We start from the raw sequence: 27,593 nt of genomic DNA, 5'->3' as shown, positions 1-27,593 counted from the left end.
CGCCTCTAATCTGTAGCTTTAGCATTTGCGGCTTGTCTTTTGTTCCGACCACAGACGTCAACCAAAGGAAGTGCTTACTCAGAACTGCAACAGCAAGTCGCTCTTTACCCATTTAACTCTACTACCTGCTCGCTGCGCATGTACCTTTTTCTCTTGACATCATACCGGGAAATGTATGCTTCTTCCTCTTGCCTAATGTCAAGGGGAAGACTAACTCAGTCAAATTAGCTAGACAAGGGACACACAAACTAGTGTGTGCTGGGAACAACGTCTTGCATGCGTTCACAATGAAGTTCTCGGTGTTCTCCCTGTGGAGACCCGTTTTATTGATTTTACTGGGTTTATTTCTACTATGCGGTAAGTAGGACAACTATTGTTGTTGAACTTATATTGTCTTTCGCAAAGCCACGTTAAAGTCAATATGCAACGTGAGACTTATTGGGACTATTTATCATTAATGAATTCAACCTGAATTGACTAGTTCTTATTTTAGATAAGCCACATAAAAGGTAAAAGTTACAACTCAGTTTTAAGTTTCTAATAAACTTCGCGTGATTCTGAGATTACCTTGAAAACATTTTTGACGTCTGGGAGCGAGTTCCCTTAATATTTAGTCTCGTTTTGGATCGTTATTCTTAATAAATTGAAGCTAATGAATTACATCTGATAATATTCTTAATACAAAACACCACTGTTTAAATTGAATCTTACTAAGCCCTGTCTTTGTAATTGTAATTTTATATTTAAAAACTTTGAACAGCAATACATACGACTATGATTATTATTGTTAATAATAATGATATATAATTAATGTTTTCTGTTTCCATAGGAATCATAATAATTATTATTATAATTAGCAGTAGTCGTGATAGTAGTGTATTGTGATTGATACTGTATTGTAACATTACATTCTCTGTAAATGTGGAGACTCATATTTCTTGTAATGTTCATGTTCATGTTCAGTTTTTACCTAGTCGACAGAAGTCGAGCGATGTACTCTTAAAGCAAGATGGTAGCAAAAAATACACCTATAAATAAAGTCAATAAAACTAATATAAAATATTAGGTATCGAGAAATAAAATAACATGTTGGGAGCTGGGGTCACGGGACAGGCAAAAAGATAAAATACCAAAGAAGGATAATTCAGTGAATCAGAGAGTTCATAAGCTTTGCAGCCTTTGGGAGGAAGTTTCAGTTAAGTCCCTTTGTTCTACATTTGATGCTGCTTAGCCTTCTGCCTCCAGGTCATAGGTTTGATGCTTCTCTCAATATGCGGGACACTGTACTCCACTACGTGCTGTGGCTGATAACCTCAGCTGAGGGAAGTCAGTCACTTTGTTTTTTGGTAGATTGGACTTCCAGCAGCCAAGCACTTCCTGTTTGGTGATGTCGTGCATACTCGCCACCTCAATAACTGAAAAAAAGTCTGTATGAGTCAAGCTTGCTTCAGACTTCTGTTGAAATACAGACATGATCATGTCTTATTCATGATGCTTGCTGGGAAGTCTGTGTACATACATATAAGGGCATTCACCTCCAGTCTCAAGTGCTTTGGAGCCTCTAACATCTCCGTCCTTCTTCCCATTAACTTCGACCGGCTACCCTGTCTCTGCTGTGAGAAAGCTGTTAAACAGTCCGGTGTTTCTACCACCATGTTTAACTATTTTTCAGTTTTCTTTCAACAATGTTTTTTTTTTTTTTTTTTTTTTGCAATGTTCCATTAAAGCCAGATATGTGAAGAGCATGATTAATAGTTTCTGTAAACATATTATTTAAACTGAATTATTGATCTCAGCAGTTCCTCCAGAGTTAAGACAGGCCTCTTTGCTGCTTCTGTGGTTAATTCTTACTGTTAGTTTTGGTGGATGGCCATGTTTTGTGTCTTATGCTTTCCAGTTTTGAAGGATGTTGTTTTATATAACCTAACCACCATTTAATCATCTTTACAACTTTCCTCTTGACCAATCTGCCCTGTTCCCTGACCCTCATGATGCTGTTTGCTCGAACAAACCTTCAAGGCTTTCTCAAACCTCATGGATTTATACTGAAATTAAATTGCACGAAGTTAGACTGTATTTACAAAGAATTATATGACGTCAGAGCAAGTGGGGTGAATAAAAATAGCACTTAAAAAATATTGTTGAAAAAAAGCATGGATCATATTACTTCCTGTTCAACATTATTTAAAATCCCAATAGAAGTAATTGGAGGGGACACAATTGCAAATAACTTTAGGGCCATGCCTTTCCAAGTCCAGAAGTCTTCTGTACATGTTTGCCTCACATCTGTCCATTCATTATATCATCAAGCAAATATATTTTACAAGCCAATGTAGCCACTAGAGTTTTAGTGTTTCATATTGTTTCAAAAATCCTCAGTCATTATCCATTACTAATTTCATTATCTCTGTCTTGTCTTTGCTTTGTTCCTTAGAGGCCCAAGTGAACACTGAGGTACAGGCTGGGCCCCTGTATCGAGTGGTTGGGTCTTTGCTCTCCATCTCCTGCAACACAAGTGGATTTTCCAACCCCAATTCTAAAAAAGATTTTGAGATCCGCATGAAAAGTCCTGCAAGAATTCATGAAATCAATGTCATGAGCTCCAAAGACCCAGACTTCAGCTATGCTCGTTTTTCGTCTCGTATAAGAAAAGACGAGATTTCTATCAAGCATGTTGATTCAAACTCAATCATATTTGAAATACAATACCTACAGAAGGAGGATGAAGGGGAATATGAATGCACCGTAATCAATCCGGAATATACATACAATGGAGTCTACTCTGCATTGACAGTTGTTAAAGGTAACCAGTTATTCTTTTAGCTGCAACACCTGTAAGCATGGCTATAAAATGTAAATGGTACAATGTCTATCTTTTTGCATTGCTACAGTGATTGACAATTCCCTAAGTGTTACATCCAGTGACCCCCCCACCTCACTGAGCTTTAACGAAGGGGAAGCTCTCTCTTTGATATGCCAAGCCTCCACCAACACCATCCAGCACGTCCACCTGGCTTTCGCTTGGTACCTCCATAAAGAAGGGGCACAAGACGCTAAACCGATCATTTCTTTGGACAGAGATTTCACACTGGCTCCAGGTGAGGGTTTTGAGCAGCGCTACAGAGATGCAGCCATTAGATTAGACAAATTAGATGAGGCCATGTACACGCTTAATATTGCTGAGCTTGAGCAGTCAGACCAGGGTCAGATCTACTGCCAAGCTCAGGAGTGGATCCAAGATCCTGATCGTTCCTGGTACAAGATTTCTCAGAAGGATGCAGAGAAAATTCCCCTCACAGTCAAAGCTAAAGGTAAGATGAAGCAACCATTTAACCTACTTTAATTAGTGCCCTGAACTAAGTGGCATGTTTTGAAATGAATCAGCACTTGTTAGCTTATTTTTGTGGCTTCTCAATAAGAAGTTCATGGCGTTTTATATTCTTCTATCCTGTGTAGTGGTGACAAGCATGTCGGTTGTGGAAGTGAGTCTTTCAGCACAGAATGCACTCCAGGAGGGGCAGGAGCTGTTGCTGTCTTGTGGCATAAATGCACAGAACCTCGCAAAACGGTTCTTCTCCGTAGCGTGGCTCTGGAAAGGAATTGAGCTGGCCAAAATCGGCCCTACAGGCATTCTGACTGTGAGGCAAGAATATATCGACAGAGAGAGAAATGGGGAGCTAAAAGCCACGCGGACTGGGAATAATAACTACCAACTCAGGATAAAGCCAGTGAAAACTACAGATAAAGGGAGTTACAGCTGCAGGGCATGGCCAGAAGAGAGAGGAGAAGACGGAAACTTTAATCAAGGAGCAGCTCAAGACTCCCAACCCATGGACATCAACATCTTTACTCCAGGTTGGTTGAGATGAACTCAAACTGAACTAATTTTTTTGTAATAAATTATGCTTAACTTCTAGACAGTGCTTTGTAAAATGATTCATGCCCCTTCACATGCTGTTTTTTGCACAAGTACGTACTCTAATGTTATTAATTTTAACTGATAATACCACTTAATAGTCGACTGTGATGATGCTGGAATGTGAAGTATGGTGTGAAACATTTCCCTAATTAAAATCTGAAAGGGTGACCTGCATTTATCTTCAACCCATTTAACATGAATATAATTGAAGTATATAAAACAGAAATGTGACAAAAACGTCACGTGACAAAACGTGCTTTGGTAAAAAAAAAAACTAAAAAAAACAAATGTTGAACTTTCTGGCCTATGTGTACCATGCTGTATGTAGTAGACATCCTAACACACCATTTCTTTTGTAAAAGATGGGGAAAGACTTGAGACTGGGGCAGAGGTTCATTTTCCTGCAGGATAATGACCATAAACATGACTGTCAAAATCCAGACCACAATCTAAAAAATACGTGGCAAGTAGTGCTGCAACTAATGATTAGTTATTCTATCAATTATTCTGACAATTGATCAGTTAATCAGATAAAAAAATTGCACATTCTGCAGATTTTTCATTTTTATGCATTATATATTAGAAATAAATTAAAATGTGAAAATAAACACATAATTTAATTCTTATTTTAAAATTTAAAAAATTAACATTTTACTGCCTAAATTGGAATAACATAGCATAGCAAAAGATGTGTCTGCAGCTAAAAACGTACTTTCAACATCAACTTGTTAAAAGCTCAGCCTTTTCTGCTTGACTTAACATCAACACAGCGCAGGGCGAGTTGATTATTGTTTGGATACACTGACTAATACTTGGATAACAAAAAGTGCTTAATAGAAGATTATTTTTACAGAATTCGAATCAGGTGAATTTTAAAATACATTGTATATATATATATATATATATATATATATATATATATATATATATATATATATATATATATATATATATATATATATATATCAAACTTTGGAAAACATGTTACTTCTCATTAACACTTCTATTCTTCTTGTGTCTATCAAAGTAGAATTGATTGATAGTTTAACTTATTAAAAATACTCCAAATTTGTTGTTCTAAGATAACAAAAAGTGAAAGTATTCAAAGCTAATAAATTCTTTTGCAAAGGAGTTGCAAAATAATTTTGTTTTCATTAGTTTTCAGTGATGAGAGGTTGCTGATGACAATGTTGATAACAATTTGCCTTCTGTCATCATTTTCTGTCAAACCCAGTCACATCTGCTGCCTTATCTGCTTACAGAAAGTGGACTCTCAGTCAAAATGGAAAACATGAAGCAACCTCTTGCCCCAGGAGAGAAATTAAAGCTTATCTGTGAAGTTGATGGGGTCAAAGGTCAGCTCTCTGTCACCTGGAAACGCAAGCCCACACTTTCCACATCATCTTTGTTTGCCACCATCATCAGTCTAAATGAGAACGGTGTCACAGAAAAAGCAGGGGCTTTTACAAGTCGTGAGGTGAGAGTGACGCGTCCGACGACGAACAAATTTGTCTTCGAGCTGGCTGATGTTGCAGAGTTTGATTCGGGTACCTATGAGTGCACCGTCTCTGAAACGCAACCCAACGGCAGAACCCAAAGCCAGACGCAAAATGTCAACGTCAGTGTGAAGTCTATTGGTAAGAAGTGTGTGTTTGTTTTATATAGTTTATTCAAGATAAATATTGAAACCTACACATTTTTATTTTAAGACAGCTGATTAATAAATAATATACTTTCTGTCTGTGACAAATCAGACAAACTGTTGGACAAAAAGAGACATTTAGTGGTCACATAGTCTACCAACTGTACCAGAAATACCACACACTTTGGTCAGATGAGCCCAAGACTGAACTTTTCTCGTGTGCAAATATGAATGTGGACCTGTGCCATACTTAACCACCACAGCTAAGAATGGTGTGTTAGCTGTAATGCTGGGGGTATCCTGACCCCATCGTGACACGTTTAGATGCTGGATGACCTGTTGCAAGATTGCCTTAAAAGAAATTATCAAGGTTCCCTGGTTGCTCAACTTAGTCAATTCATAACTCCTCTAGTGATTATCCTATTGAAACATCTGGTCAAACTATATTAGATACAAAAAAATTTAAAATAAATAAATAAATCATTTCAAGTTTAAAGATATTTTACTTTATCAATTTGAGTTATATTTTTTCTTACCATTTCAATTTTTGTCTTAGATTCAGTGGTAAAGATGGCACTGAGAAATCGAGAGCCTACGGTGACTGTGGGAAACGACGTACAATTAATGTGCAAAGTAACAAGTCCACGTGTGCCGATGACTCTTACTTGGAGCAAGGAGACAGAAGACTCCAACCTAAATACCATAGTGGTACTATACTCAAATGGTTCCATCAGCTGGTCTGGAGACCAGTACCGTTACCAAGTGCAGGTGGACAACCAGGGTAACACCATCATGCACAATCTGAAAGTCCTTCGTGCCAGCCACAGGGAAGCAGGGAAATACCAATGTATGGTGTCAGTTTTCCTGCATAACGTTTACAAAAAGCTTCCTCCATCCAATCTGGTGAATGTGCAGGTGCAAAATCCAGGTAATGCAGAAATTTGATGACTTGTTTTGTAGCTCTGTTTTTAGCTTTTCACATTTGTACCTCTACTTATTTGTCTCTCACCTTTCTAGCAAGCAAACTTGCCATATCTTCCAATCACATCATTGTCCAAAGAATAAATACTGACATACAAATTGATTGCAAAGTTACCTCAAGAACATCTGAGTTTTCTCTATTTGCTGTCACCTGGGAACTCCAACAAGATGCTGTAAAGAAGACCATTCTGACCTCAGACCATAATGGCATCATTACATTTGGGAAACAAATCGAAGAGAGTCTCATGAAACGGATCAGCATGAGGCACACTGACGGGCCTACTTTTGAACTAACTATTCAGCAAGTCAGAATTTCAGACAAAGGCATTTATATGTGCAAGGTGGCGGAGTACCTACAAGATCCCTGGGGAGAATGGTTTTCACTCTCAGATAAAAATTCTACCACAAACGTTAATGTCACTGAACCAGGTAAGTTTCTATTTTCTTAATTTTAATTTTCTTTAATAATTTCTGATTCTAATGTATTTTACATTCTTCTCTTCTTATTTATATCCATTGGCTGCATTTAAAATTTAAAAATACACTACATATATATATATATATATATATATATATATATATATATATATATATATATATATATATATATATATATATATATATACACTGCTCAAAAAAATAAAGGGAACACTTAAACACTTAAGTGAGCACTTAAGTGTTTAAGTATATATATATATATATATATATATATATATATATATATATATATATATATATATATATATATATATATATATAGAGAGAGAGAGAGAGAGAGATTTTATCATATTACAAACACAAACTTCAATGTGTTTTATTGGTATTTCATGTGATAAACATACAGAAGTGAAACTACCATAAACTGCATATGCAGCTGCAAGTATTCTGAGACATGTTCTTACCAGCTTTGCAAAGATGTTGACTTTGCAAAGCTGGTCAACATCTTTGCAAAGTCAACAAACATGGCCATTTAATCCCCATCTCTCAATTCCTCTCTCATTTGCAGAGATGAATTATCTCATTCATCTCTGCAAAATAGCTGAAGCTCAATCAAATAAGATGACGAGCACATGTGAACATATTTGGCCACAAATTCTAAATAGAAAATAGGTCTGGGCTGTTCTGACGCATCCATGACCTCTGACCTAAACCATTCCATTGTATCTCTGACTATACACTAAGGGTCCTTATTCAGCTGTAAGGTGAAAATTCAAATCAAAGTGCTTTACAACCGCTGAACAAAATTCCTTCCATGTCTAATCTGTGTTCACCTCAGTTCGTCTTCCCATTAACAAACCATCTCCCATGTCACTACTGAAGAAAACAAGCAAATAGCAGAACTGGATTTAATTGAGGGGTTTTGATATAAATAGGGCTGGATACAAGACCATGATAACTTTAAACCCATGTATTCTTTACCATCTTCACATTGATGCTCTTATTTGATTGTCAGTCACACAAAATATAATAAAATGTATTTTGTAGTTCTAATGATCCAAGATGTATGTACATTAATGTTGCAAGAGTGTTTTTGCAACATACTTTACATTTTGAAGATGGAGTAGATTGATGTATGTGCCTAAATAAAACAGTATTGCTTTTGTTCTCTAGAAATGTAACATGAGGAGGGTTAATAAAAAAAAAGACAGGTCATTCACAGGTGGTTCCCCACGAGGGCCATCTGTAGATCACGCCAGTATGAATTTTGTTCATACTCGTGTTGCAAAACCTGACTTCTCCATTTCTGTATCTGTGAGATGACCACTTCTTTTATGACTGTTGTGTATAACACTTTGCACAATCTACTTCTCACTGCGCCTATGTATGTTTTTCTTCTCTTGTCATGTTCTTTGTTGCAAGGCCATTTAATCCCCCTAACTTTTTTTTTCCAGGAAGTTAGGATTAGCCTTATTAATGCATTCAACTAACATTTGCTCAAAGTATCCTTTTCTGCCTTTTCTCACAGAAAAAAAATTGTTCGTTGAAAAAAATGAGGGAGAGATGAACATAAGCATTGCAGAGGATTTCTCCATTCCCTGTCACATCACCGAACAATCCAGCAAGGAATCCCAGTTCCAGGTCACATGGTTTTGGCAGCAAGGCACTGAAGTTAAAACCATATTTACAGCTTACAGAAATTCTACCTTAAAAGCCAGCGACAAGAATGTCGTTGTAAGATATGATCACCCCTCCCCTCGCCAATTTGACCTTACGGTTTTAAAGTCTAATGTGGAAAACAGCGGCATGTATTTCTGTGAGGTAGAGGAGTGGATTCACGCTCCTGCTGACGAGTGGCAGAAGCATGCCGTGGAAAAGTCTGGAAATTTGAACGTGACTGTTGATGCAGAGGGTAAGCTCTTTTCACCGCTAAGCTAGTGTTCTTCCTGGGTGTTGCAAAATCACTAATGTTGAGACTTGTTCTTTTATTGCCACTTTCTTCCAGGGTACGCCAAAGCCGCGACTGATCTGACATGGCAAGCCAGTACTTGGATACCAATATTTGCAATAACTGTCTCAATCTGTTTATGCATCATAACAATTCTGTCGTGCAAGCTGTGCAGGAGAAAGACTCCAGCAGGAAAGAACTCAGGTCATCCTCTATGGACGGAACAGGTCCCCCTGGACCTAAACGCTTAGCTGAATCAGTGAAATTAGAGCGATGTACAGAAAAATAAATCTCTTATTAAGTCTTAGAAAGACATGAAAAAGTTTTTTTTAAATGTAAATTTTTGTTTTTACGTTGAACGTTTTTTTTAAATTAAATTTGTTATGATTGTTGCACAAAAAAAAACGTTTTACTTTCTATGCTGGTGGGGATATCTTAGCTTTTATGAATAAGTAAAATGTGTTACTACTCTGAAATGAAACAAGCATTTCTCAGATTGGAGCTAAAGTCTCTACACACTCATTTTTTTTCAGTTTCAAACTGGAAGTTGAGGTAGACAGCAGATTTCGTTTGTGGTTATGCAGCTTCAAAAACATTCTTATTTTATGTTACAAAGTGTGAAAACTATGGATTTTTGTTCTTTTTTCATTGGAAACCATCTGAAGCTTTGCATGTCCAGAGCAGCAGCATGTTATGAAATGTGGTAAGATTTGAAACCCTTGCAAAAAATTTTAAAAAAGGAATAAGCGGAAGTTTTCTGCGGTTGTGCACATGACGGTAGACAGTCTGCAAGCGGTGTTTGTGACAGACGTTCTCACAATCGGTACATCTTTTTCTTTTCTTTTTTTTTGAGGAAGACGCAGGCTTGCAGGGCAGTGTGGGTTAAAACCTGCATGTGTGTACATCATCACTTCTCTTATTTTGCAACTCTGATGATGAAATCTGATGATGTTAACATTTCTTATGCAAGTCATTCAGCTCACTGTATTGCTGAGAGACAGAGTGGGTGTTTGTGTAACCTGTTTCATGTGGCAATGACTTTATTTAATATTTACATTTTTTCAAATAAAAGCACTTCTGGAATTGACACAGCATAGTTTTCACATCCGTGTTGGTTTAACACAAAAACCCCACAAACAGCAGCTTCTGTCAAAATAGCCAACATTTCCAACATTTGCAGGCTACATGCATGTTAAGCCAGCATGCTTATGTTACAATACTAGTTTTCTTTTTTTAACAAATCCAAACAAATGAGATTATATCTGATTTTTTATTTTAATTTTTTAATGACTTTCACATTGTTGCATTGATTATTGCTACAGCATTATCACAAGTCTGCCTAAAATGTCACTCGGACAGCTTCATCTGATCAAGAGGGCATCTATTCATGTTCTCACTAAAACCAGGAAGACAGAGCAAACCAAAGTTTAAAGTTCTTACACTGGCTCCCTGTAGCTCCAAGAATAGACTTTGACATACTTTTACTAGATTATAAAATCACCGAATGGCTTATCACCAAAATACATTAAAGATCTGTAGTTGTTGAATCTGAAGAGGAATAAAATTATGTTAATAGTTAATAATTATGTTGTCTTGCTGTTTTGCACTACAGCATGTTTTATCAAAATCAAATTTACTGTGTCAAATATACTGAGCCACTCTGATCTGGAAAGCCAGGAAAGAATTCAGATATTTAGAGATGTGGAAATAACAAATTGCGTAATTGCTGTAAACAGCCAAATCTTGAGAAGTTCCACCTGGACAGTTCTGGACAACTCATAGGGTTACAGCAAAACACAAGCCAAGAGATCTGTGTCAACCAAAGGGCAAACTGGACTCGTTGAGAACTGCACATACACATGAATTGACAGATTTGAGTGTAAATACGCCCTGCTCTGAACGAGAATTGAAGGTTGCTGTGTTGTTTGTTATTAGCCACTTTCTCAATCCCCAACATATCATCCTTTAGACCACTCAGGTCTTCTGGTTGAAGCCTACTCTCCATCAGCATAACCAGAACATAACATGGAGAAGTAACATTTGGTTTTTATGCTCCGTAAAACTGGAACAAACTTCCAGAAAACTGCAAAACACACGAAACACTGAGTTCCTTTAAATCAAAGCTAAAACCCCACTGGTTTAGGGCTCTTTTTTAAGTAAGTGGAACATTGATCAACATATTTGATTAATATTTCCTGGATAATTTTGACGATGGCATTTCATGTAGCATTTATTGCTTGTTTCATAATTGGTCAATGTCTAATGTTTTTATAACGTAATGAACTTTGAACTGCCTTGTTGCTGAAATCTGCTATACAAATAAACTTTATTTGAAAAAAAAAAAGATTTTATCTCAAGGGTATTCCTGGTAAAATATTGGTTAAATTTAAAAAAAAAAGTGCCTCTGATGAACTCCAAACAAAGTTGAGCTCTTTTTTGTAAGATTTCTCTGAACATTTTGCTCAGTTGTGTCTCACAGCAAAATGCTGTGGTCCTCAGAGATTTCCAAAACATTTGAGGAGTTTCCCTGACAAAAGTTATCAGTTGTCAGGAGAAAGGTATAAAAAGACAAACAAAAATTCTAAAGTAGACCAGTGAAGACAGTAATCATCAAATCATCAAAAACTGGTGAAAAAAATGCTCATCAGGGAAGTTTACAAGCCTAAACTGAACTGTACTGTAAATGTGATGACAGTTGTCTATACTCATACATTTAAAAGTAGTTAGGGTGACAAAATGGAATCTGTTTCTTGTGATAAAATCAAGCTGGTATGACAAAATTGTGCAAAAAAAAAAAAACTTTTTTGGTCTCCTGGAAAGCATGTGGTGAAATTATGACCTGATGGAATAGAGGGTAACCTTTTTGGATTTTATTTCAAAAGATATTTTTGGTGCAAAAATACATAATGGTTGCATCATAGTGCTTTGGGGCCGATTTTGTTCTACCGAAACTACTGCTATAGTCAAGGCGGAGAACAGTTTCAACCACCACTCAATGTAGGCAGAACATTGAGTGGTTAATTAAAACAGGAAGAGGGCCATCATCTTTTTTGCAGAACAAGATTCAAATGCTAGCATTAAAATCAACAAAAAGAAATCAGGCTTCACACAGAAACTAAGTCCAACTACAAATCTGCAGTAGATACACTTGATATATCTGTTTAATTTTTGCTTGGAAACTATTGCCAAGTTAAGATGTGGCATTCTGCTACACACTTACCTAGATATGACGACAGTTTAAATAAAATCAAAAGTCATTGCAATTCCAACAAACTATGAGTTTAAGGATGTCCAGAAGCATGCAACCACATTGTTTTAAGTTTTATTTTCCTCATAAAGGAATGTCCACTGTAGATGGAAGACATTGGTCAAGAACTACATTTGCAGCAACTTAAAAAGATCTAGATTTAGATGTAAATTAAATTCCAGTAACACCACAATTTTGCTTATTTGTGGCAAGTCAAATTCCTTTTTTAGTAACTGTAAAACAAATCCATGTGATCTGGGATATGGATTTCTGCACATGTAGCCATTTGTTGTGTATAATTGCCAACATACTAGGAGAGCTGAATAAGGTGGGGCAAGCAAATTAAAGTCAATAATTAAGTTCCCTGCCATATTTCTCATGACAACAGCTCTATCATTTGTGTGAGGAAGTAAAACATTTACTTTTGCTAAGGAGCAGGACACCACATAACTATTGCATATCAAGTAGAGAGAATTATACCAGTAGTTCTAATTTAGATTTTCTATTTTAAGATGAAACATGTGAGAAACTCCACAAAGAGCTTGTTCTGCGGTTTTTCTTAGTTGTTTTTTTTTTATCTCCTTAGAGATAACAAAACACTGCTTCAGTAGATCTGTTACATAGTGTAACTCTGGAGGAGATGCAGAGATCCACAGTTCAAGTGGGAAACTGCTTTGGTCATCAGGGATAAATGATTGTGTTTTCCTCTCTCTTTTAGTTGCTTGCATTCATACACACACACACACATGCACACACACACACACGTTTTTTGATCAAATGTTTTTACGCTAAGATGTGGTGGTTTTTTGACCGTATCAAAATGGATGTAATTTTCAAAACTGCAATGGACATGAGTCACTTGATCAATAGCCGGATGTTACTACAGGCAAAAACAATACTAAGAAGTAGTAAGAGGATGATGGCTTGTTTTTCAGACAATGTGCAGCTGTCTCCATCAGCTCTCACAGCATTGCACAGTTCATAAAAAGTTCTGTTAAATCCATAGCTCTTATGTAAAATAGCAGACTACAACGTCCCCCAAAACATCACACATGTAGCCAAACAAAAACTAAGACGTCAGTGTCTCCTTTAATGGCTGATGGATGATGAGCTCTACCACCATGACTCAATTATGACTATATTTTATGTATCTTTTTGCATCTGTCTCTGCCATGACTTTTTATGATTTATTGTATGAACGAGCTTATTTACGTGTGATATCAATTTCATTTATTAGGAAATGGAAATACCACAATTGTGAAACTGTGTTTTTTCGACATTAACAGAATGTAGATACAGATCTGTGCACATAATGACTGGAATTGTGACTGCATACAATCAGATAAATGCCATTTCTGGTGGCCCACAATCTCTGGTTATGGCCTGCCAGAGCAGGGTGTGAACTAAATTCAGAGCTGTTCCGGAAGAAAAAACTTTGAAAGCCCCCAAAAAAAGATTGTGACTGAATACAAAGCTATGTCACACTTTCCATATTTAAAAAAAAACAAACACAAAAAAATTTAACCATTTTTCTTCCCCTTAATAATTGTACACTTTATCACAATAAGTCTAAATAAAACACATTGACGTTTCTAGTTGTAAAATGGAAAAAAATATAATAAAATGAGTTATTTTACAAAGTACTGCATCAGTAATAGCCATCTTTACTAAACCCATGAATGTTTCTGGTAAGTAACTGGGTTAGTTATTATCTCTGCTGATCTCTTTCCGGATATGATTTCAAATAAGCGGCTTGGTGCTCTGCCCCATGGGTGCTGATTGAACATCAGTTAAAGCTGTGATAAAATAGTTTTTCAAGCTGGGACTGATAAACTGGCTTTGCTTTCAAGCCTGTCAATGTCATCCTGAGAAAAATAAATCCTGAACACACCCTTTGATTTTATGCTCTTCAGAAAGGAGGCCACAGATATAGTTTAGATCAACATTAAAAAAAGAAAAAGAAAATCCTTTATTTGATTTCTATATGTTCTTATTTTTGTTTTTTTTATTTATCTGAATGTCCATGTAAATCTCAGGAACGCAGTAGGAAGAAATACAATTTTTAAAGATTGCCCAAATGCAAAACATACAAAAAATAAATTTCTCAACTCTCTGTGGTGAGAGCAAAAATAATGTTAATCTAATGTTAAATCTCAATTCAAATGCAGCAAAGGTCTAACTTAAATGACAGTTTAGCCGCCCAACGCTTTACCATCACTGATGCAAATGAAGCCTTCAACAAAGAAAACAATAACGTCAGCCCGTACACACAGGTTCTACTACAGAAGAAGCAAAACTAATTTACATGTTAGGCAGGTTTTGTTTTTGGAAGTTGTCCGTCTGGTTTAGATGAACTATCTGATAGGAACATGGTATTAGCTATTTTACTTTCTTTTCAGTGATCAACTACCTTTTCCCAAAGCGCCATCATGTGGTGATTCAGTTAAAATGTCTCAGCAATAATTAGACAACTTATCCTGCATTGAGGCAACGATTCTAAGAACATCTCCATCCTCCATGAAGTCCTAGATAAGCTGATACTAGTAAAATATATGATGTACATAGAATTAAAATTAGTGACATAAGTTTTCCCTTGACCTCTCATGACCCATATGGGGTGAAATGTTTCATCTGTCAAAGACCTGATTGAACCGCTAGTAAGATACCTTTGCAGATCACATATTTAAAGTTGTAATAGCTTAATTATTTACCTCTGATGTTGAATTATAGAAAGATAACTTGGCATTGGCATATAGGTTTAATTAAAATATCAGTGTTGATAATGCAAATGTATTAGTCAATGTCGCATTATGCAAAACTTCAGATTAAAACCTGTAGTTCTTGTCCTGCTGGAAGGCGAACCTCAGCCTCTGCCAAAGGCAAATCCTAAAAACTTCTATTAACGTTTGTGGTTGTAATGCGATTCAAAGGCGATAAGACAAGTTTAAAAAAACCTTAACTTTTCAAAATACATTTTGGTTATGGATATATATGTGGTCAAGCTTAGTTTAACAATGACCAGTCCAAGTCACATCTTAGACAAACACCACCACTGCCAACATGAGCGACCAAGGTTTGCCCTAAACAGTCTTCTGAAATACAGCATAACATATGCAAGGCAGACATAGTGATATAACACTCAGAGAGGAGAAAACCCCAATCTGCCATCTGTGTGAATTGCATAACATGTCTGTTAAACTCTGAAGGTCTGCCTCTCAAAGGTGCTGCTTCCTCTTACCTCACCTTCACCCAGTTTTTCTTTTTAAAACTCAGATCCACTCCCTGCTTCCTCATAGGTTTATCTTTCTCTTTGATGCTACTTTTGCTCTAAAAGAAATGACAAAGCCTAGAAGTACCCCCTAACGTTCTTAGTGTGAATGAGAAGCTGCAGTTTTTTACTTTTTTCACTTCCATCATTTTTTTGAACACTAGATGGCGCTCTTGTTCTCCCAAAACAAAAGCACTGATGCTCTGTAACCACAGAAAAGCAGCCAGTGTTTCCCAGCTTGACTTTTTGCATCTTATTTAAAATTCTCCAACCATGAAATGTTTTCAGTTCCTTCTGTTTTAACAAACACTGTTATCACATGCTGGCACTAAAAGAATAGTGAATAATTATTTGTAAGTAAGTAAAAAAAAAAAAAAAAAAATAGGATTTGTTTTTTTAATTTAAAAACTAACATATAATTATCTAAAAACGTGTGGTGTGCAGTTGTTTTCAGCCTATTCACTCTGATACTCCTCAGTAAATTCCTGTGCAACTGCCTTCAGACATTACCTTATTACTAAAGGGACTCTAGTTGCAGTTGTTTCTAAACTACTAGACTTGGTCTGAGAGGCCTGAAGAATAACTGACCGGATAAAGCAAAGCTATTAGAAAACTGGCATGGAGGAAACCGACAATGAAGAATCTGGTGGGAAGGTGAGGAAACAGAAAATACCCAGTGCAGATGTGATTAATCAGGGCAATGTGGTGAAGCTGGAGAAGAAACACATCTGGAAATCTGAAGGAAGGTGACTATTGAAAACAGAGCAGACTAAACCAGAACAAATGAATCTGCTAATCAAAGAAAAAAAAAAGAATTAAAACTAATAAGATCCTAAATCAAATACAGACTAGAACACAAGAAAGAACAAAAAACTCCACACAAGGAGATTTGGGAAGACCTAAGTGACATCGGGAAGCAAACCAAGTATCTCAGCGCAAATATTCATGGGTAAAAACAGGTAAAAGTACCTTCAAACTCAGGTATTTTGAACTTACTAAGAAGTAAAAACGCATCATATTCACCATGAGCATGAGGCCACCACCATGCTGTACACTCAGAAACCTTTCATGAAAATCTGGATAAGTCCTTTTTATAGCAAGCTTTTTGTTGTTTTATGCTTTACTTTTTACAATTGCATACATTTGGACACATGAGATCATACACAAAAGTTATAACAAAAGCCTTGTAATCCCGCATCTTCCTGTTTTAAGAGAAAATGCCATTTCAAACAATGGCATTTGGGAGTGAGGACTAAGCATGACTGACGGGTTTGTTCAAGCAAACACTCCAGAGTGTTACTTCATTTGTCGAACTCCACCACAACACACAAGTTCATGAATTCACAGACTCCTCCATAAACTGTTCAGAGCCATCTGCTTTTCCTTGTCGAGGCCTGATTGTTATCCCCCAGGACTGCTGCTGCTGCTGATGCTGCTGTGTGGCAAGAATGAGCTTGAGAGTCCAAAATAAAAACAGCCTTAAATGGCGCAATATGAAGTAATAGCCTGTTCTCCTCGCTGTCATGGGAGCTCTCAATAAAGTAGTAAAAAAAAAGTTTTGGTCTTCACAGACGCAACTACACGCCTGAAAACTGAATTAATCTGCTTTGTCTGTGCTCCTCCTGTCACAATGACCCAATTGTGAACACATCTTTTCTATTTACCTGTGTACATGCACTTGCTGCCACTCAAATTTTTCATTAATTTGGCATTTTTTTGCCACGTTTTCCCAGACAGAAAACAAATGTTCAAATCTCAGTATCATGCTGCATGCAGATTCGTGCCACTGCATTTTTTTTTTTTTTTGCTGTTATCCTTTTTTTTCTGATTTTTCATTTTGTTGTTTTTGTCTTTGTTGTGTCGGTGGGTGGATGAAAAAAGAAAAAAAAAAAGCAACGATGCTAAACTGAGTCTTGATTGAGCATATTTCTCCTTCCATCTTGCCTAGTCTCCAGAGGCCACACAGCTTAACAAGACAGGAAAGATATTTCCATCCAGCTGACAAACACGAAACAGATTAGTCATTTGGGGATTTAAAGCAAGTCTCCAGAGTTGATAAAATGATAACAACCTGCCTGTGCTTCTTTTATAGAACCGCTGAAGCTCTTAGCATGAAATCGACTCCTTCCTGTGTTGCTTGTTCTGATCGTTAACAGTTTTAATTCACAATAGCATCATGCAGGAATAATAACATACCAGAAGCGAAGGCACGACATTGACGGCAACATGTGAAAAGTGTGAATACCAGCTGACTCATGGTGGGAGTTACTTCCCATACCTAAATACAGCACCACTATGGAGACTTCCAAAATTATGAAGAGTCCCTGGTTCTTTTTTAGCTCGTCTTACATTACAGTCACACATTTCAGAGGACTTCTATTCCATAAAATCTGAACAAGATGCGGGAAAGTTTGTTGTTTTGACAATATATGAAGAACTTCGGCGGGCTCTGAAAGAATGTGTGAGATTTCAGCTGCAGCAGAACTTTAAAAAAAAAAAAAGAACCGTGACTTCTGACTGAAGCCGCTCATGTGAACTCTCCTGTGTGGGGAAATGGGAAAACTGCTAGTTAAGCCGATCCAACACTGTTTGTGCACAGTTTGATGTTATCTTGTTTTGAATCTGGCAGAGCTGCCACAAACGGGAGGTCTCTTAGCGAAAGGGACAAGAGCAGAGGAAAATGTCAGCAGCTTCCGAACAATTCATTCTTTCTCTTGTGTTATCAGCAGCAGGACAACAAATGTTGGCAACCAGGGGAAATCCATCTGCGGTGCAAGTGCAAGTGGCTAGTTGGCCAGTTCCTGAAGGGATCATCATGTTTAAAAAAAAAAAGAGTAATGTTACAGATAATTTAGTTTTGATTACATGTGATAACAGAGAGGCAGGACTCAGAAAGAAAGGAAAATGTAAAAGAAAAATCAACCTTACGCTGATTTTCCAAAAGTACTGGTACCCCTTCAGTCCACAGAGTCCTAGGCTAAATCCATTCAACTATCTGTGGTAAAACTTCAAAATTGCAAAACTTCAAAATTGCTGCCTGGCTGAGCAAGAAATATCTTGCTAAGACAAACGGCCAAAAATTTGGTAGAGATGCACTTCAGAAAACTTGTAGCAAAATGAGGGTTTACAGAAAATTCACAAATGTGCTGAACACAAATCCACACCACGCTCTTCAGATTTTTGACAAAAAAAAAAAAAAGTCTTCACGATTGTGCCCTACTTTTTTGAGGTTGTAATGGGTTTTTGTCTCTTGCATGGCAGCATTTAATTATTTTAATAGATGTTGTAGACCAATATCTCAGCCTTTGCTGTCCCAGGTTCTTTTTTTGGTCCTCCATCTGTCATTTTGCCCTAGTAAAAAAAGAAATTCCAATGAAAGAAGACTGAAAAATAAAAAGGAATACAAACTCTAGCCTGCTTTTCCCACATTTTTTTCCCAGCTACTGTGGATTACTGTATTTGACATCACAGCCAAATTATGCAGGGAAAGACTAAGATGACACAAATCAACTCAAAGCTGAAATCACACAGATCCATCAAACAAACAGAACCAATCTGTGTTTGTGTTTGCAGTTTTCTTTAGTTCTGATCTGGACATTTGAATAGCTGTGCGATGCCATACAGTCTTCATTACCCCAAATAGGAGTGGGATAATTGTGTATTTACAGTCTCAAATGTTCTAAAGTTTTTTTTTAATTATTATTATTCCTCACTGTTCCGGCTGAGTCTCTCAGTTTCTCTGTTGTCTGAGCAATTTATTCACGCCATAAAGCCCGTTTTGACAGGCAGCGAGCCTCCGAATAAGATAGCTGATGTCTTCATTAGCACTGGTTTAGATTATGCATCTCTCTTCTTCCCTCCCAAGCCACCAGCAGCACCGACGCTCCGCTGCGCCCATCAGCCTCACTCTGTGTGTGAGGCGCCATCCCAACTGCTGAAGCACTAACTCATGTTGCTAATTAGCTGACAAATACTCCACAGTTCCACTGAGGAGCTGGCAATTTAACCACAATAATATTTGTATACTTGGGCAACCGCTCACAAATATGCAAATATGCATTCAGATTTAACACATTATATTTTTGTCCATTCATACGGCAGTAAGAGGTAGCGTGCCTTAAACACTTCATAAGATCTGTTTTTACTTCAAGGTGATTTAATGAGAAGATCGAAAAGACATCAACAAAACTTGCTTCGGGGCCAAAATATTTTTTAAGCAGATAGTGCTTAGGGGTTAACATCTGATTAGCCAAGACAATGGTAACAATGCATCTCAATGTGTTTTATTCATGCAAGCTTTGCAGGAGCAAATAAACAGCAAGTACTATGCTAATATATATATATATATATATATATATATATATATATATATATATATATATATATATATACTGATTCTCAGAAAAATTTTTAAAAAATAACAGCTTAGTGCTGTCAAAGTCTGCTTTGACACAAACCCAAAACAATTAGATTTAGAACAGTTGACACAATTAAAGTGTACACATACTCAATTTGGAAGACAACTTCACAGAAAACTTTTCATATGCTTGAAGGTCTGGCAAGACCCTGTTTTTGCAGCTCAAACTTTGGTTTCTTGCATTTAAGCACTTTTTTATTGAGCCAACCGGGGTTAAGTGATCAGCAGTAGATACAACTATTTTCTGCTGTGCATCTCTGCTGGGATTTCTAAAATCTAAGTCTAAAACAATTGCCTAAATTGCCCCTCAGAATCCAGAAATTGGATGTGGAAAGTTAACAAATACAAACAAATTGTAACATCCAAAATGACTGTTTTGTTCATAAATGTGCATTGTTACTTTAGTATCTGCACTTTGATTGGCTTTAACCTTTTTGACTTTTATATTATCGGCTTTTACTTTACACATTACTACATTTCGTAGTAATGTGAAATTCTTAATAGTGACACCAGCTGTGATCACTATAGCAACATCACTTTTTCAGAGTGAAGTTCTGTGAAGTTATTATCATTAACACTTAACTTTCCTGGTGTAGAAGAGTGTAATATTGAAAAGTCAGAAGCTCTCAGAGTAGATTAAGAAATTTCGGTGATTTTTAGCAATTTAACAATTTCTTACAAAGATTTTTTTTTTTTTTTGTTATACTGAAAGTCTAGCTGGTCAACGTCTACTAGCATAGCACTGTTTTCCAAGGACATAAACATTCAATTTGCATTATTTTAAATACCTAAAATGAACTAAACAATTATAACAATGATGGTGACAATGGTTGGAGTTTTCCCAGCAATTGTTGGGTTGCCTGTTTGACCCCCACTCCGTCCGCTTCTGTCAGTGTGTCCTTGGGCAAGACACTTCACTTGTGTCGCCTGCTGGTGATGGTCAGAGGACCAGATCAGACTGCCCCATAGAGGCTGTGGCCAACTATCCAGTAACTGATCATAATCAGGGTGTGAATGGGTGAATGACTGAATGTAGTGTGAAGCACTTTGGGGTGCTCTGGGCTTGATAAAGTGCTATACAAGTGCAGATCATTTTACCATTTAAAATGTTTGGTCCATCTGACTATGAGTATTTCTTCACTTTCCTACAAGCTATCAGTGATATGACAACTGTCAACAATAAGGAAAGGAACTATAACCTTCATTATTGGAAGGTTTTGGGATAGCTGTAATAAAAAATAAATAAAAAATTACAAGTGGGTGCAATAGATTGAGCCTCCTGCCCTAGTATTGTCCCACTAGTCAGCTAGTTTACAGTCAGGCTTATGTCAGTTAACTGGAGAATCTGACTACGACCTCCAAGGTTGCCATGGTAACCGACTCCATGGGAATGTTAAAAGTAAGTTTGTGAGAAAACACATTTTCAGAATGTAAATTCTTCAGATAAGACTGACATTCACGATACCGATCAAGGCAGGTGAAAACAGCACATGTTGAAATGTCAGCGTTTCTGTCTCTTTCATTCTCACTCAGGCAACCTTCCTGCTCTTTGTGAGCAGCTGGTTTGTGGGATGCCGTGGCAGGCAGTGCTGTCACTTTGCAAAGGTTTGGCAGGGTGACACCGAAAGGGCCTTCAGGGCAGACCCGGCGTCTGGTCCAAGTCCGCAAGGAGGTGTATTATTTTGTTTCTTTTTTTAGGTCTACAGCAGAGCAAAGTAGGAGTTATAATGAAGCTAACAATAATCTGGGCAATACTGCATTTTTTTCTCTTCTATTCATCACTCTGTTTCTGGTTGATTGCATTCACAACAGATCTAGGCATTGAAGAGACAGCTGTTTTAGCTACAAGCACAATTTGCATTCTTTCATTTGGATCTAAAATTAGGCTATTTAGTGTTTAGCGTTTCTTTGTTCAATAAATTGAATGCAGGCTACACTGGAAGACTATAAACTGTAATTATTTGCCGTAACAAACACAATAAATCAATTTTTGCTCTATTTGTCATAATTTCCATTCAAAGGAAAATCCACTCAGATTTCAGCTGGGCAGAAAATTGCTGGTACGCTGAAAATTTGAATCGTTTCAAGCCTCCAGTCACACTGCACTCTGAGTTGTAAATGCATGTGGGATTTTTTTTTTTTTTTGCAGCTAATTGAAATTAAAGCTAACTGGGTTATCACCAAGGGTGCAGACGTTTGACATTTTCACCCATCTTTCAACATCTCAGGAGCTTGGTCCAGCCACAGACTTATGATTGAGAGCATGACTCAACAACAGATGCCTTTGCTCCTTTCCTGCTTCCTCTCTGTTGATCCTGTTCATTTCCTTTTTTCCGCTCCACTTTCAGGGACTGCAAGTCTGTCTTGTGTCTCATCTACATCTAAAAGAATTAGAGAAGCAGACGCTGAGAGTACTATTTAAAAGTACTGCAGCAAGCAAGCCTTTGCGAAATTAGTCAAAACAATTAAGTTTTATCACGTTTTCTCATGTTACAGCCACAAAATAAATTAAGTAGTGGTATAATATCTGATGAAATGGGAAGACTTCTTTGCAGTTTATCACAAGAAATGTAGGGGACACAGACAGCATGTGGAGGAAGGTTCTCTGAACAGATGAGACAGAATTTGACATTTTGGCGGCAACGCAAAACGTTATGTTTGACGGAAAACTAATGCTACACACTATCCCAACGGTGAAACATGGTAGTAGCAGCATAATATTATGGGAATGTTACTCTTCAGCAGGGACAGAGAAGCTGATCAAAGTTGATGGGGAGACAGGCGGAGCTAGACACTGGACAATCCTGGAAGAAAATCTGCAAACCACTTGAAAGTGGGACACTGGTTTTCCTTTCCAGCTGCCCTAAACAGGGTTAGAGCTGAAATGTAATGGCTTAGATTGAAACATATCCACATAAGTCCCCTTCTCAGTACAATCTGAATGAGTTTGACATGCTCTGACAAAAATAATAGGCAGGAAATATTAGTCACTGGGTGTACAAAGCTCGAAGAAATGTGCCCCAAAGAATCCATCTTTAGCTTTAAGAAAAGATGGTACAGATATTGGCTAGTCGAATACACAATGCTTGATTGCACATTTCAGATAAGTATTTATATTACAAACAAAATAAAACCATGCAATTAATTATCTATCGCATCAAATCCTAATTAAATTTATTGAAGTCAAGTCAATATTTATCCAAAGATCATTTTTAAAAACAGCCAAAGCTGACAAAGTCAACAGTGGTAGATGAATACCCAAATATACAACAAAATACAGAACAAAAAGGAGACAAAAGCACTGATGTTTTTGGTTTTAGTGTGGAAAAAATGTGTCTCTTTAGTCTTATGTTTTCTCTTTTTGCTGTGGATATAATAAGATTTTAATTAAAGTTTTTCTTGATTTGATTTTTGGAGGAGAAAACTTTAAAATATAAAGGCAAAAACAGAACACTACTTCAAAATAGGCAAAAAATGAGGAAGAAAACCTTATTATTTGACATTCACTTCTGCTGTCATGCCACACATTCTTCCATCTCTGCTTCATCTCTCCTACCTGCAAATGGCTGCTGCTCAGGATGTCCCTGCATCTTTAAAATGTCACACAGTCTCTGCTACGGGCAACTCTGCATGCTTTCCAAACTGCAGCGGCTGATTGTGAATCCAGGTCCTCTTTCCCTGTCACATCGGTGGTAATTGGTTATTAAAGAAAACATCACAAAAAAAGAAAAATACATTTGAACAGATTTTTGAGTCTATTTTTTTCAGAAGCTGCAAAGATTATAGCAGTTTCATAAATTCCCAACTGATTAGTTTTATTCATCGAGCTTTTAACTTTTGATTATCAGTCTACATGTGACACGATCCAGGGGTGTTTTAGAATTTTCATTTGCGTTTTGATTATTTCCTTGTTTAATTATGTTGCACAAATCTTTCCAAACTCATCCAATTTCTCTCTGTTAGAAATGTGTTTCCATATTCATCCATCCGTTTGTTTCATTTCTTTGTTTATTCTTGCCTTCTGTTCCTAATAAATTTGAATTTATAATAGTTTCTTTGAGTCTTAGTTCTTTTTTTTTTAGTTAATTAGTCCCTTTCCCCCAGTTTTCCGGTTTTCCTCCTGTCACAGCTGTTCCTCGTTGCCTCTGATTAGTTAATCTGGTTCCTTTGTCATTTCCGACCCTTCCGTCAGTATTTAAGCTCCTGGTTTGAGTTTTCCAGCAAAGCAACTCATCATTGTTTTGCAGGGTCCTTTCGAAGCATAAACATGACAACATCAGAAAAGGATCTTCCAACATTAAATGGTTAATGTCCAGGAAGTCTTCAAGACCACCTGCAACTGTCAGTCAGGCAGAGGGCTAATAACTGGTTGCATTTATTCAGTTACATTTACTCACTTCACTAAATGATGAATATGCTTGCTTTAACCAAAGATGGTCATACTCTGGAAGTATTGTTTATTATTCTAACATGCATGCATTACCTCCTTTAAAGATTTGCTTCAAAGGTTTTAAAATACTGAGGATTTGACAGTTCTTTGAATTAAGAGATGGTTTATTTTTACATATTTTATTGTTAACAGCACCAGAATCTGCACATAATGTTATATGTTGTCTATGATTTTCAGATGACTACTTTTTTTTAGCCCACTTCAATAAAAGAATATATTGAAGTAGTGCTACTCTGAATTGAGTAAAATCTTTGGCTACCTACCTCTGCTCCCAGATTTTTTAGTCTGGGAGAAAGCTCACCAGCAATTCAGGATGTTCATTTAATTCCTTGTTTACGATCACTTAACGGCAGATGTTGGCTTACAGGGCAGTGTTTCAGCTGAAAAAAGATCATGATATAAAATAACCATTTTAAAAGGCTGTATCACCATTAGATCCTGTAAAACCACACCGTCTAAACAAGCTGCAGAAGAAGCTCTGATACAGGTTTCACAGTGAGAGAAATCGCAATAAGCCTTTCATCCCGTGCATCTCTCTCTGCCACAGCAGGCCCATTAGACGTCATGATGCAGTGTGCAGTAATTGGTATTTCTGTTGGTAAGCAGCTTCCTGCCAGAGCTGAGCTCCATGCTGTGCTGGAGACTGATATCAGAACTGCAAAGAATTCCTGACTGAGCCTTTACAGCAAGAGACTTATCACTCAGACAAACACCTCCCGTGATAAAAAAAAAAGAAAAAAAAAAGAACAGAATTCAATCGTACATTCTGTTGGCAGAGATTTGGTTCAATCTGTGTCTCACGTCCTGCAGCGGAAGCATCTCTGTATGACGACGAAGCAACAATACATCCCCCTAAAAGGATAATAGTTGTCGCATACTTAATGTCATTAACTGAACGGGAGGTAATAAATTAACATTATATTAAATGCTGTGTGTTATCAAAAGTGGCTCCTCGGTTTACATAGATGGCAGCAGGGTGCTTGCCCCTTTGATGTGGTAATAGGATGTTTTGGTTTCTGTGTGTCTGGTGTGTTTTAACGGTGACAGGCATTCCCAACAGTTACTACTTCAAAATCAATTAAAACCCTTTTGCAAACAGCCACTGCCTGGTTTAAAAGGAGCCAAAGTAATTCCCTCTCCCTGAGACCTACGCTCAAATCATTTGAAGAATATGGACCAGGAGGAGTGGAGATATGAAGTCCTGAGGGAGTGAGAGAAAAGTTCAGAATTTAGAAACTTTTGCTGCAAAATGAGCCTCACTTCATGTGTGCCACATTCACAGTAGTAAAAGCATGTGCGTATATGAAATATAGTCCAGCTGGATCAATGTGAAAGCTCGGCTTTTGAAATTTGTTGTATTTTTTTGTAGCACAATTTCAGTGACAATTACAAGCTTTTGGATTCTTGGACTTTTTCCTAATTACTCCAGACTTACCAGCCCAAAAAAGCTGAACAAAAATATAGTTTGCTATTAATTTTTGATTGAAAAAAATGCCATATGATTTTTGGGGAATAAAAGTATGCAAATTAAAGGAGCGGCGTTGACAAAATTATAGATTGTGAATTTGAACATTTGCTGATGAGTCCTATTTTAAGAGAAGGCAAATCTTGTGGTAAGCCAATAGTTAAACAATGTTTTTGTTTTTATAAAATAATTGCCTGAAGTCAGCTGCACAGTGGCGCAGTTGGTAGAGCTGTTGCCTTGCAGCAAGAAGGTTCTGGGTTCGATTCCCGGCCTGGGGTCTTTCTGCATGGAGTTTGCATGTTCTCCCTGTGCATGCGTGGGTTTTCTCCGGGTACTCCGGTTTCCTCCCACAATCCAAAAACATGACTGTTAGGTTAATTGGTCTGTCTAAATTGCCCCTAGGTGTGAGTGTGTGTGTGCATGGTTGTGTGTCCTGTGTGTCTCTGTGTTGCCCTGCGACAGACTGGCGACCTGTCCAGGGTGTACCCTGCCTCTCGCCCGGAACGTTAGCTGGAGATGGGCACAAGCAACCCTCCCAACCCCACTGAGGGACAAGGGTGAAAGAAAATGGATGGATGGAATTGTCTGAAGTCTTAGTTATCTGTTTGCTAGTTTTAAAGGTTGAATTTATAGATAGCCTTAGAGTAAAAAAGAAAAAAAAAACATTCCAGCCTTAGCTTATTACTGACCTGATACTGTTGTTCAGTACTTTCCAAATGTATTCATGCCTCTTGAAACTTTTACTTTTACTACAAACAACACTTCCGGTTGACTGGAAGAAGAAAAAGCTGTGCGGTAGGCGTACATCTGTCAAAGATGGCGGAGCAAGTGGAACTTACACATTCACCACCACACTGTAAATTAAATCTAAGGATTGGCAACACTGTGAATTTTACAAGAGAAACGGACAGCTTGATAAAGCAAATGCGACTTTCAAAATGTAGCATGCTGCTGTCAAATACACTGAGAGCCCGACTAACCTTATGCCTTTCTTTAAACTGTGACACAGAATCCATGGAGACGCCACCGTATCGGTTCAACGTCTTCAGAGGCAGATTCACGCGGTTCTTCTTCCTTCAGCTCCACGCATGGTAAGGTTAGCATTTCATCCTTTTCAGCGGGCAATTGTCTATTAAGCCATAACAGATGGTGTAGGCCCCTTGTACGCTATAGTTTACTTCCAGAAAGTAAACTTTCTGAAAGTTTACTTTCTGAAACATGCGCACAACGCTGGTGGGCAAAAATACTTATTTTACATACCATCCACAGCCGCGCTGCCATTGAAACCTATAGATGTAGGCAATTCTTAGTGCAGTGCGCCACAGCAAAGGGGAAAAAAGTCGCAGAAAAACCACTGAAGAATACCTCAAAACCACTCCTATTTTTTCGTTTTTCCTCGCTCTCTGTGTGGGCTATGCTACACGCAGACTCGTTGCCATAGCAACTGACAACAACGTCACTATATGTATTCACACAAAAAACACTCGAAACATTTCCCACAGATTATATGACATATTTTTTTGGAACAAAAAAAGAGAAATTAATTTGTAAATTATTGAAATTGGAATTGCTTTATTAATTTTGTTAATAAACAAATCAATATAAACAATATATTTTTCAGCTAAGTTAATTTCGAAATTCATATGATGAGGACATAAATCTTATATAAATGAATTGCTGGTTAATGAGGAGGAATCTTAAATGCATCGGATCATAGCTTATGAATCCAGATGTGTATCGTATCCCCTCTTGTATTGAGGCCTTTTAATTCTGATGCTCCCAAATAAAATAAAGTAAAACCGGTTATTTTCAGTCATA

General features: G+C 37.2%; 2 protein-coding genes across 9 annotated transcripts in view; one reads left to right on the top strand and one right to left on the bottom strand.

Annotated features, from left to right (window-relative positions):
* Positions 1 to 27,221, bottom strand: part of klhl6 (kelch-like family member 6) — a 42,124-nt gene extending 14,903 nt beyond the window's left edge. The window contains exons 1-5 of one of the 8 annotated variants that reach the window (XM_017303697.2): positions 26,756 to 27,221; positions 26,465 to 26,658; positions 25,074 to 25,162; positions 24,574 to 24,690; positions 23,417 to 23,538 (exon numbers count right to left, since the gene is read on the bottom strand). The gene's annotated coding sequence lies outside the window, so the exon portion shown is untranslated. The remainder of the gene's footprint in view (positions 1 to 23,416; positions 23,539 to 24,573; positions 24,691 to 25,073; positions 25,163 to 26,464; positions 26,659 to 26,755) is intronic. The other 7 variants (XM_017303695.2, XM_008400830.3, XM_017303696.2 and 4 more) reach the window with 7 other exon arrangements.
* Positions 132 to 10,015, top strand: LOC103459328 (immunoglobulin superfamily member 3-like). The gene is made up of 9 exons (XM_008400808.3): positions 132 to 357; positions 2,435 to 2,803; positions 2,892 to 3,311; positions 3,457 to 3,855; positions 5,182 to 5,556; positions 6,118 to 6,489; positions 6,579 to 6,971; positions 8,509 to 8,892; positions 8,986 to 10,015. The coding sequence occupies exons 1-9, from the start codon at positions 288 to 290 to the stop codon at positions 9,177 to 9,179; spliced, it is 2,976 nt and encodes a 991-aa protein (XP_008399030.1). The 5' UTR covers positions 132 to 287; the 3' UTR covers positions 9,180 to 10,015.
* Positions 27,222 to 27,593: the final 372 nt, after the last annotated feature.

Source organism: Poecilia reticulata, chromosome 2 (genome assembly GCF_904066995.2).
Source record: "Poecilia reticulata chromosome 2, P_reticulata-male-v2, whole genome shotgun sequence".
Classification (NCBI taxonomy): domain Eukaryota; kingdom Metazoa; phylum Chordata; class Actinopteri; order Cyprinodontiformes; family Poeciliidae; genus Poecilia; species Poecilia reticulata.
This window is presented reverse-complemented; position numbering and strand designations above follow the sequence as displayed.